This window comes from Emys orbicularis, chromosome 16, assembly GCF_028017835.1.
Source record: "Emys orbicularis isolate rEmyOrb1 chromosome 16, rEmyOrb1.hap1, whole genome shotgun sequence".
NCBI classification, from domain to species: Eukaryota; Metazoa; Chordata; order Testudines; family Emydidae; genus Emys; species Emys orbicularis.
Genome location: NC_088698.1, coordinates 22,552,686 through 22,564,831, shown reverse-complemented (window position 1 = coordinate 22,564,831; position 12,146 = coordinate 22,552,686). Strand labels below are relative to the sequence as shown.

General features: G+C 41.8%; 1 protein-coding gene across 1 annotated transcript in view; it reads right to left on the bottom strand.

The window, feature by feature from the left end:
- The window catches only part of TMEM132D (transmembrane protein 132D), a 412,093-nt gene that overhangs the window by 128,171 nt on the left and 271,776 nt on the right, over window positions 1-12,146 (bottom strand). Inside the window, exon 4 of the mRNA XM_065417537.1 lies at window positions 10,979-11,162. Coding sequence (XP_065273609.1) covers window positions 10,979-11,162 — 184 coding nt within the window. The remainder of the gene's footprint in view (window positions 1-10,978; window positions 11,163-12,146) is intronic.

The window sequence follows — 12,146 nt, the reverse complement described above, 5'->3', positions numbered from 1 at the left end:
TGTATTTGTACAGCACCTGGCATAATGGGGCCCCGATCTCAGGCGGGACATGTAGGCACCACTGGGATACAAATAAAATAATAAATAAATAATAATAAATGGAATGTTCCAAATAAGCATGTTTAAGAGGCCATTAGCACATTATTAGTTTGAAGCAGCCCTGGAGTGTATTAGCCACAGTGTGGACTGCTGGCATCTGTAATTATACGGAATTACTTTAGCGTTGAGACTCCTATAGAAGAGATATTTTCTCTGTGATAAGCACATTTTGATTAAGTTTGGTTTTGCTCTATCAATCCAGATTCTTATATTAATGGAATGTAGAAATGGGTTTTTTTCTACTGACGTTTGCTATAAGTCAAAACAACAGGACATCGGGATGAAGTCGAAAGATTAAGTATCTCACGGTACAATATCAGACTTACATTTGTTCTTTTGGCTCCAAGAGATTTAACAGCTTAAATGTCACTGCCTGCCAGACAAAATGGATATGATGACAAAAGAACATGACCATCTCCGGAAATGATAAATAGGTAGCCCAGGTTTATATTTTTATGTTGCTAAATAAGTGTCAGGTGAAACTTCTGTGGCGAGGCAGCCACTTGCAAAATCAAAGGAGACTCCAGAACAGTTTAAAGAACAAAAAACTTATTTTAAAAATAAAGCTTACGACATGCTCCAACTGACAGAAACTCTGTGCTCAGCAGCTACAGAGAACCTTCACTTTCCCCACGTTTTTTTATATAGCTGCCCTTCTAAAGAAATACTACAGTAGTGTTTTAAATTACTACAAAAATCAATGGAATTACACCAGCCCTAAAAGTTTAAAAACTGTTCTGCTTGAGGCTGTTACATGGAAAATAGCAGTGGTTTTACAGTGGTGTTTCATATCACCAGGTGGCTGATTCTGCCATTTAAAATCTTTAACTTCTAAAATTTTGAGTTGGTGCAACTACACTTTGGTCCTGTGCAAGCGAGCTTGATTAAGGTTCTGATTCAGGAAAGACCTTAAGCACATGTTAAATTCAACCCCATTCAGGAAAGCATTTAAACATGTGTTTAAATGTTTTCCTGAATAAGGGTGCTTGCCTGAGTTGGAGCCCAGATAAGTAAAATAGGATTCCTCTACTTCTTTATGTTTTGTTTGCTACAAATTAGCAAACCGGACTCCGGAAAGTGCCTCTCTTTTTAGACTGTCATAAATCAAGAGTCTCCAGGTCTGATTTACTTCAAATTCAGTAGGCAACATTCTACTTCTGCTCCAGACCTACCTGCCAGTTTTGAGGCTGGTATTTCATTGTTTCTGGATTTTAAAAGAATGTCCAAGATGAATAATGGACATTCAGCAGCTGCTGCTACTTCATACCTCACCATGCAAACACTCTAAATATGGCTAGTATGGCGAAAAGAACATGAGGGTTGTAACTGGAGATGTTGCCCCTGCCAGGCAGACTGCAATAGTTGTTTCATTGTTAATTAAGTTTCCTCCCCACCTCGGTTTCAAGTCGTTAGTAATGAGGTTAATTTTAAGTTCACACTAACTGTACTCTAATCAAATTTAGGAGCTGCCCTGGTGCATTCAGTGAAAGGGAAAGAAAGCGTATCAAAGGACATGTAGGCATTTAACAACAAGGAGCTGAGATTGATAAAGCTCAAATGAACAAAAAGTTCTGCTAGTCTCTAGAAAAGATGAAAGCTGTTAATTTGGCTCTAGTGCCAGGTAGGCTGCTTTGTTTGCCAATGAGTTTAATTATTGAGATGGCTCTGGGCAGGAACAAAACTAAATGATCAACTCTGAAATGTTAATAGCATGATCAATATGAGGTACTCCAGGGCTACATGGCCACTGTTCTACCTAGGCTGAACCATTCTGAGATTCTTGCTGTAGAAAGTAGGAGCATTTGCACTGCTCCCTAGCTATGCAGATCGTACAAGGAGCTCTGTTACATGCAGCTCTGACATGAGGGGTAGGGAATCTTTCAAGGAAGTGATGACATTTGATATCCAAGACAGTCTATGGAACTGCTTCCCCTTCCTTTGCCAGCATTCTATGCCCCATGGAAGAGTCATCATTTAGGCAAGGCTGGTGACACTGCCCACTAAGGTTACCCGACATGAGACTCCGTTTTCAGCTGCTTATAACTTTGTGACTAACCATTTGGGCTGAAATTTTCCACGCCGGTTATACGCCTCAGATTGATTTTTTTTTTATTTCAGCCAAAATGATTCAGCTATTTCTGAGAATAAGACTAGAGGGGAAAGAATTTTTTTTAACATGGGCAAAACAACGTGTGGCCTTTTTTTGAAAAGCTCTATCTTCTCCGTGGCTTGGAGCAGGAACATGAAATTTGGCAAGGGAGAGGCCTTTATGTCAGGGATGAGCTGTTTGCCATTCCCATGACAATCCACCTACATCTGGCCAAGTTATAAACCTTGTAGAAAAGTTTACAGTTCACACATGCTCAGTAGAGACGTACTCGATTTTAGCAGCTAAAGTCTCCAAAGATTCCAACCTCACTTGATCTGTCAGGAATTTTTAGCTGGAACAGAGCTTAGTGAAATGTTTAATGAAAACAGTTCAGGTTCAATGAGTTTTCGTTGATTCGCAGATAGCATTCCATTTCGCTGACTCGCGGGCTGGTTCCCTGCCCGCTCACCTGGTGGGGACCGCAGTGGCAGCCTTGCAAACTGGGGGTCCTGGCTTTCCATGCTCTCTATGGCACAGCTGGGAACCTGAGAGCCCTGACTCTAGCTCATGGGCTTTTCTGCAGTATCTGAGTGCTTCACAAACATTAAAGAATTTATCTTCACAACACCCCTGTGAGATGAGGGGGTATTAGCCTTGTTTTACAGATGGGGATCGGAGGTACAGAAAGACTATGGTCACTAATCTTGGGTGCCCAATTTGAGATGCCTAGGACCTGATTTATCAGAATAGTTAACATTATACAGCAATTTGTATATGTTCAAAGCACAGCTCCCCTGCCTTCTTTTGCAGACGTGAGAGGTCAGCACTTGAGCAAATCAGAAACCAGGTCTCACGTCAGGTTCCCAGACAGGGTCTGTTGTAACATGAGATGAGAATCATGGTACTATAGAATTCTCCGGCAAAGATATAGTTCTCTATTCATTGTCACTGAAAAAAAGCTCATAGCGCTCTGTTTCATGCAGCATAGCCTGAACCCCCAGATACACATCAACGTGACAGGCTGCAGAGCCACGAGTAACCCTGATCCCCAGAATCAGAGTCCCCCTCTAACCTCACCTGGATCTTGCTGGATTATAAACACATCAGCACGACCAGCCAGAACAATGTAAACACTCCGCACCTAATCTTCACTATGTCTCTAAGACATCAGCTTCTGGGAGTGGTTGATGGACTGAGATTCTTGTAGCTTTTGTTGTACCACCACCAGGGATGGCTCTGGTTCTTTCTGACACCCACTCGGATCACAGAACATTAGTCTTTCTGCAACATCCTATGAACTAATTAGTAATTGTTTGTTGTCTGACAAATCTCTAGGTGAAGGCACTTGTCACAGATTTACAAGGTCTCTGCTATGCCCCAGCATTTAAATAGTCCTCTGGGTGTAACCCCTTTATTGTGCCAGACCCCAAGGATCCACACTTTTATGCTCAATGTATAGCAATACAAAGCACGTAGGGAAACTGAGGCATACATATGGCTCATAAAAATATTACCATGGTTCCCACGTTCACCACAGCACTGGGTTCTAATTTAGTTGAATCTCAGGACCATTTAGTCCAAGGACACACCTTTAAACCATAATACCATGGGCATCAGGGCAGCTACATTTGTCTTATTGATCCAGCTGGACTCCATAATTGACTGTGCTGATGTATAGGTCTATAGGATTTGTGCAGCACAGTGGCAGGTCCAACAAGCTACCTGGCCAGGAAAAGCCCCCCAAACCAGAACTAACTGGAAAAGACCCGCTAAACGATCAAGACATTTGTGAAGGGAAACTAACCAACACGCTGACATTTTTGTGCAATGTGAGTAGAGTGAAACAGAGGGTCCTGTGGCACCTTTAAGACTAACAGAAGTATTGGGAGCATAAGCTTTCGTGGGTAAGAACCTCACTTCTTCAGATGCAAGAAGTGCATCTTGCATCTGAAGAAGTGAGGTTCTTACCCACGAAAGCTTATGCTCCCAATACTTCTGTTAGTCTTAAAGGTGCCACAGGACCCTCTGTTGCTTTTTACAGATTCAGACTAACACGGCTACCCCTCTGATACTTGAAACAGAGGGTACATCTGTACTGCAGTCAGAGGGGGGACTGCAGCACTTGTACACATACCCAACTAGCTTTGATCTAAATAGCTTGGATAACAAGAGCGGTGAAGCTTTGGCAGCACGGGCTAGCGCCACTCGAGTACATGCACAGGATCCCAGGTGGGCTTGTACAGCGGGTGCTGCCCCATGCTGCTGCGGCTTCACTCTTACTGTTATTCAAGCGAGCCACCTTGAGTAGTAGTGTTTGGTTAACACCAATCAACTGGCTATTCTAGTTAGGACAGGGGTTCTCAGCCTTGAGACAATGACCCACAGGGAGATCACAAAAAGGGATCAGAGGGGCATCACTTCCCTACCCTCCTAAATATGAGTGAGGTGCTAGCTAGATGCACTGAGAAGGGGTCCCAGTATGGAGAAGGTTTGGGGAACACACTGAGGCAGTCAGGTGATTTGGGTATTTCAATCCCAGTTCAATTCCAAAACGGATTTGTTTTACTTGTTATGATTAATCAATCATTTACCGATCAGATTTTGACTCATTCATTTACCAGCGCGTTAATCTTGCCCTCTGCCTATGTCCAATAGAGATGAACTTGCACGTATACAGAGGGCTTCAGCGGTATTTGCATCTCTCGCTCTACTCCGAATCACTGAGGTTCGACAAAAGGCAAATGTCATAATTACAAAATAGCTGGTGGGATGTTTAAAGATAAAAAAGAAATGGAACAGTAAATATTGTGTAGTTGATTATTTAACAAAACAGATGGAATAGGGTAAAAAAAAAAACCCAAATAAAAACGGTGAGGCTGATTCTTTATGGTGACAATAAAAGATAATGCTGTATCTGGAAAATCCAGGAGTAGAGTCTCTCCGGCTGTCATGGTACATCATCAGCCCGCAGCTCAGCAAACCTCTGGGTGAGGTGTTATTCTACTGAGGAAGATTCTGATGATGATTTCAGGTAACAAATGAATGGCACTAACACCACTTTAACTTCACATTTCCAAGGATTTTAAAGGAATTGACAAGGTCCATGATTATACAGATGGATCATAACCAGCATATTTGAAGAGACTGAATGGGTGTGCAGAGATGAAGCTGAGCTTATTAACTGTATCTAAGGAACTGGACTTGAACTGCTGAGGAGTTGTTTTGGGTTTCTGTTTTGTTTTTTTTAAAACCACAGACTCGGATGCTGTGTGGAAACCCAGTGGCCTCTCCATCTGTCATCGTGGAATAAAATACTTCTGTAGGGCCAGTATAAAGGGGACACATACCGGACACTCCTCTCCCTCATTCCCTCACCCACACAACATCCCCTAACAACAGAACCACAAGCAGAGAGGGAAAGGATTTATGGGGGGAGGCCACATAGGGAGTTCACAACCAGCAGACGTTGTGCATTGTAACTCGGCAGGTGCTCTCTGAACGGAATTATGCCATGATATTTGTCAGTGGGTGGGCCAGGGGTGAAAGTTTGACAACTAAAAAGATCCTTTAATCCCTCCCCATTGGGGGGGGGGTACAGTGGGGACGTGGAGCTACTGTAGCATTAGGATGGGGCTGCAAAGTAGTTCTGCCACCACTCTACAATCTGAGAGGTGAGGGAGTGGCAGAGAAAGATCCCCATCATGCTCAGCTGTACTAAGGTGGAACAGCCTCTACATGATACATTAGGTGATGAGTTGCATTTACACTGCTATAAAATAACATTGGGTATGGATAACTACTCACTGGGCCACAGTGATTACTGACGAGTTGCCCTGCGGAACTGAGAGCAGAAACTGGCCAAAACTTCTTTAACTGATGTGTGGCCATTATAATCCATCTAAGGGAAGGAATATTCACCACATTCTCTGGGCTCTGTGGGATGTCCCCCTTCATGTAAATGAGACATTGCATTTCCGTGAGGTCTGTAAGATGCACTGTAAAGCAATTGTGGAGACAGGCCATGTACTGTTTGTAACCTGTAGCACCCAGGATAAGCATCTCTGCCTACGTTTCATCAGCTTAATGGGATGAGCAGTACATCCCCAGTGCCAGAACAGGTGGTCACCATAATCTGACTACCTATCCAGATGTTGTAAGTGACTTATCTGGGCGTAACAGGGCTTTATTATTAGTAAATGTGACTTGCAAGCACGTGTTTATGAGTTATGGACTACTAAGGCTGGCTGGTCTCCAGCACATCAGTGTTTGTTGTCAACACTGATTTTGGGGATCACTGGATCATCAGCACCTGAAAGATGCTTTAGTCAGCTCTTATCTTTGGATTTGAGTCATCCTCAGATAAAAGAGAAAGCAGAACCCGCGGCCAGTCAGAGGAGGCCAACAAAGCTACTCTGTTTCATAAGCCAAATGCAATGGTTTTGGGGACAGGATTACTCAGGGGATTGGTGATGCAGTTTTTCACCTGTGGGTCACTGGTTCAAATCCATCCCAGATCAATAGTGACCGAAAATCTGGAGGCTGTTTGGTAGCCTCCCTTAAAGCGCCATCTCCAAAGCCCATTGAAAGAAATGGAAAGACTCTCATTAACTTGAATGGACTTTGGATCAGTCCCAAAATGTCTCACTGCAGTCCCTAATAAACATGCCTCCACATTGCAATTGGCACTAATTGGCCCCTGGGTTGGCAGTCTCAGCAGAGATTGACTGAATGGTCAGGGACAATGCACTACGCTCCCAGCTCTTAGAGAGGCTCCCTGCAGATTGTGATGATAGAAGAATATTAGTGGGACAGCATGGGGAAGTGGCCCTGCTGTCTCCTATGCCACACCTGTCTGGCTAGAGGATTTCAGTCTGCACGGCACCTTTCAGCAGCACTAACGTCACATTTTAAAAAGCCGATTAAAAGGGCATTGTTCCCCACACATTCCAACTTTCAAATGAGGGTGCAAATTAATATTCCAATGCAAGGTAAGGCTCGGGCAACGCACGCTGAATAAAACAAGTCTTCGGCCATGCTACTTCTCATCCCACTGGCAAGAGCATGCTTGGCTCTCACGCATAACTTAACTAAATGGATTTTGTCACACTTTAAAATTAGAAAGGGCTTAGTTAGTAAAGTGTCAGAAGGGGCTGGTTTTTATGGTACCCACACATCCATAATATGCATGGCACAGCTTCTCTCATCAGTATCCTAGAGCCCTGTTATGCTTGTTGTGGAATAGTCCTGCCGGAGTTCCAAAAGTTAAAATGCTGGCTTCTTGTAGAAAACTGCACCCAGTATTGGGGAAAGGTAAGGTTGTTGAAGCAACGGTCCTAATCATTTTAATGGAGATAGGAAATTTCCAATAAATTTTAATGTTGATATGACCCAGGATAGAATCTATAGTCAGATGCATTAATCAGAAAGTAATTATCTTTTCTCTTGGAGATTTCTAACTTAAAAAATACAGTTCAGCAAATTGACTGATATGCTGCTGTTACGGAATCACAAATCCATGACAGTAATCAAAAAAGAAATTGCAGAATAGAAAAGGGTGGTAGGGTATTAAGTGATAGTCTATTAAAAAAAAAGTATACAATTTTAAGATGTAAAAGTGTTCTTTTGAAGATTAGCTTCTAATCACCAGGTTCAATTGAACTGCATTTTGGTACTTACAAACACGAAATTACATGCTCCATAAATAATGAAAGCTCAACAATGCTAACCTGAGCTAGTCCCAACTCACAGAAATATATGAGCAGTTTAACAGTTTTGCTTTCATTGCTGTTCTCCCTGAACAGCAGACTTTGGCTAATATGGTTTTTATTTAAAAAAAGAAATTGTTATTTCCGTCCCTGCGCCCCTCCCCCCCCAAAAAAACCCCCAACCTGGCTCTGACAAGGTCACAGGGAACTCTGAAGTGCCAGACTACGAAGAGTTACACATATTGAAAGGTTTGCACCTGAATCATCATTAACTAAGTGCGGAGTGAGGTACTACAAAGGTTTGCAGATTTATGATACCCTTGGGATTCTTCATGAACACTGCAGATAATACAAAGAAGGTTAACTCTATCCTCAGTTTGTCAGTAATCATGAGACCCCTGCCATATATCTATGCTTCCTCTCAAGAGGGGTAGCCGTGTTAGTCTGGATCTGTAAAAAGCGACAAAGAGTCCTGTGGCACTTTATAGACTAACAGACTATACCTGCCTCTGGAAATTTCCACTACATGCATACAGATTATATAAAATAGATCAGATCTAGAGTTTCAGCTCTGAATACCTCCAAACTTTGTGGAAGTTCAGATCCGGATCCAACTTCCCTCAAGCCTCCCTCAGTTATCAACAAACTGGCAGAGCTCACCTGCTACTTGACAGTGAGAACTAGCATATGAAAACATTCCTGCAAAGCAACGCGTTTATAAAAAACATGGCTAGAATGTGATAGGTGACCACAATCCCAGATGGAAGCAGCTGTTTCAACTATGATATCTACTGCAGCATTGGAAACTAGAGCCGTTAAAAAAAAAAAGTGTGTGTGTGTGAGAGAGAGAAGTGAAATACTATTTGGTGAAATAAAGCATCAGAATGACATCTGAGTTGTTTTCAAGTTGGTAAATTACAATAATAGCCTATATCAGCTATGTGTAGTTCTGACATGCACAACAACACCCTCAACCTTCACTAATGGCATAATAATTAACTGGCTGTCACTAGGCAACAATCCAAGTTCGTTTTATTTTTAAACACTTCATGATTGATTTTTATTTTTCTTTCAGTGCTAAATAATAACACGTGTCAATATTTTCTAATTGATGATCTAGGAGCAGACACTGGGCAATCAAATCTTAGATGATTATACTTCATCCCTGACAGTAAGGTAATTTAAGGGGGGAGGAACCACACAATACATTGTTTCCAGTGTGAATCTGGAGCATCCAAGTGTCTTCTTAGATGAGATCAAGGTCAAAGAACTACATGTTTTTTGAAGCATCTTCTCTGTATAGTGATTATGGAGTTATCCTTGTGAGCAGGGTGATGGAAAATAGATATTTGGTTTTACATAGTGTTTTTCATTCTCCACGTACTTCACAGTTCTTTGGAAAGTGACACATTGTGACTGGTTGCCCCTCACATAAATCAGAGCCACAGTTAGAAAGCAATACAAGCTTCCAGTTCAGGAAGAGGCTTAAGCATGGGCTTAGATTTAAATGGTGACAATGGGAGTATACGTGTGCTTAAAGGTAGGTAGGTCCATAAGTACCTTGCTGAATTTGGTGCCCAAGGACACCCTTGTGTGCTATGGTAGGCGTGAGGTTAGAATACTGGGGATGCCATGACCATGCACTCAATCCCTGCTCTCCTTGAGGTTAACAGCAAAACTCTATTCAAAGGGAACAGGATTAGACCCTATGCAGGCAACTGTGGAAGCCTTTATGCACACACTCAGCAATAAATGAGACAGCTTTGGAGTCAGAAGCAGTTTTACTGAGATACTCGTGTAGAACATCTAGGTACATACTCATGTAGACACACAGGATAGACTTTACTTGGTTATATTTTTAATAAGTTAATGAAGCAGCTTGACTTTCAGCCTTGAGAGAGAGTGAAATAACCTTTCACCCAGTATCCCAGATGCGGTGACAGTTCTGCACATTCTTCTTATTTTATTTATGAAGCCTGGCCCATCTTGAGGAAATGTGAGCTTGAGACATGTGAATGGGTAAGGAATTACATTTGTATTTTGTAACTCAAAGGACAACGGGTCATAGGTTATGACCTGGAAGACAACAGGTCCCAACAGTCAAGAGTCTTAGCTGTTCACCTAAACTCAAGGGTTTGAGATCATCTGGGTAGAATAATCCCTTCCTGCTAGTCTCTAATTTTACTTATCTGGGAAGGAGACAAACTCGTGACTAAGAAAACACGCCTTAAAAGGAGAACGCCTACTTGTGTGATGGTACACAAGACATTGCCTGGTTTCCCAAATGGCAGCTCCTGACTGACTATGAAGCATCCAAGACCAGCAAGCTAAAGAGCAGATACTTCTTCTAAGTAACTTTATTCTTTTTGTCTCCTTAACAGGACATTTGAACACCTATGCAGGGATGTGTACCAGGAAAGACTTATCCCAGTCTTTTTGGGGGGAGGGGGTGTCCATTAATAGTAATAGCAAGTGCGTATATATGCAGAGTATAAGGTACCATTAGGAATGGATTAACCTATGTTTAAAGCAAATCTTATCATAGATCTCTAAGAATCACTTGGGATACATAAAAAATTGAATCTTAGCCTATTCTTTCCACAAGGGAAAGTTAAAGCTGCTAAGTAAACCCCATAGAGATTGCAAGTTTGATAAGTAATTTAATAATTTGTGTTATGTTAGCTTTGTGATTTGATTACCGTTGCATTCATGCAATAACTTGACCAATTGTTGGTCTTAAGTTGAATGTTTCGTAGTTATCCAATTTGAAATTGTATTACTGTTAACAGTTTGATTTGACTAACTCAATTTGTATTGTAATATCAATATTAATTATATTCTTAATACTTTAGGGAAATAAAATAAATTATCTCACTTTGTAATTGTTAGTGTTCTTGAATGAAAATTGTAATTGGTTTTCTCTGATCAGCTAGCAACAAGGTAAGAACATTGGACTCAAGTCCTAAGAAAAACCTCATCATTGGAGTGGAGCTCTTCCCTACTCTTTTGCACAGAATGTATGTACCTTTGCTGCCATAGTTGTAAACAACATTCAGACCTCGCAAAGTAATGGGTAGTTCCTTACCATGGCCAAAGGCAGGACTCCTACAAGATCCTTCTGGCTTACGTAGATCTTGGAGACTCCTAGATCAGATGTCGTATCCCCAGGATATTCAACCTGCCACGTGATAAGCTGGGTCCCAGGTAGATCACTTAGGTCTTCAATTTCAAAATCAATCTGCATGATCTCTGAGGAAGGACTGCCGGCCCTGGAAAAAAAGAGAGAGATGCCTTAATTCAGGTGAGTGACAAACCAGCAAGATAATTGCATCTATACTAATAAATCATTGGATTATTGCTCTTCCTAAGAGAGGACTTATGGGACGTAGGAATTAGAAATAAATTAATTATTTGCATGTATTACCCCAGGATCTTAGTGCACTTTACATACATTCTCTAGGCCTCGCACCTGCAAAATTGGTAGCTAAGTACTATCTGTGCTTTACAGATAGGGAAATGGAGGCAGAGAGAGGTTAAGCGTTGAGGTTAAAGTCATAGAGTGAGTTAGTGGCAGATCCAGGAATGCCTGACTCCAAAACTCTGTGTTCCAACCATCAGATTATATTTCCCCCTTGTTAAAAGCAACATGCAAAAGGAATAACCTAGAGGCAGTTGCCTACTGAGATGTGAGACTATTGTAGCCCCTTCCTTCGAAGCAGCTTCTGTCCTTTGAAAAGGGGAGGATGGAGGAAACTGGAGGCTATTTCTGGTTCTGCCCCGTCTCACTGTGACACCCTGGGCAAACACCTTAAACTCTCTGATATTCAGTTTCCTCCATCTGTAAAATGGGGACAATAGTGCTTACAGCTTTACTTCCTCAGGGTGTTACAAGGCTGGCTTGATGTTGGCAAAGCATTCTGGGATCTTTGGGTAAAAGGTAGTAGAGAACTACAATGTTTTATCGGTGATATCCCTGGATCACCTGCATTAGAGTGTCTGATATATCACAATTACAGGGCTGTTTATTTGTATAATGTATCTTTTGTACACTGTGTTACAAAATCCATTAGAGAGCAAATGAATCACAATCAAAAGGGTAAATGGAGGCTGTACAGGAGAGATTTAAAGCAGGGAACTGATCAGGGGCTCAAAGGATTAGATCCTGTAAACCTTGTGATAAAATCAGCTACTGCATAGGAAACAGTGCGGTAAAGATTCTATGGACCACTTGCTTTTATAAAGAAGTCCAAAAA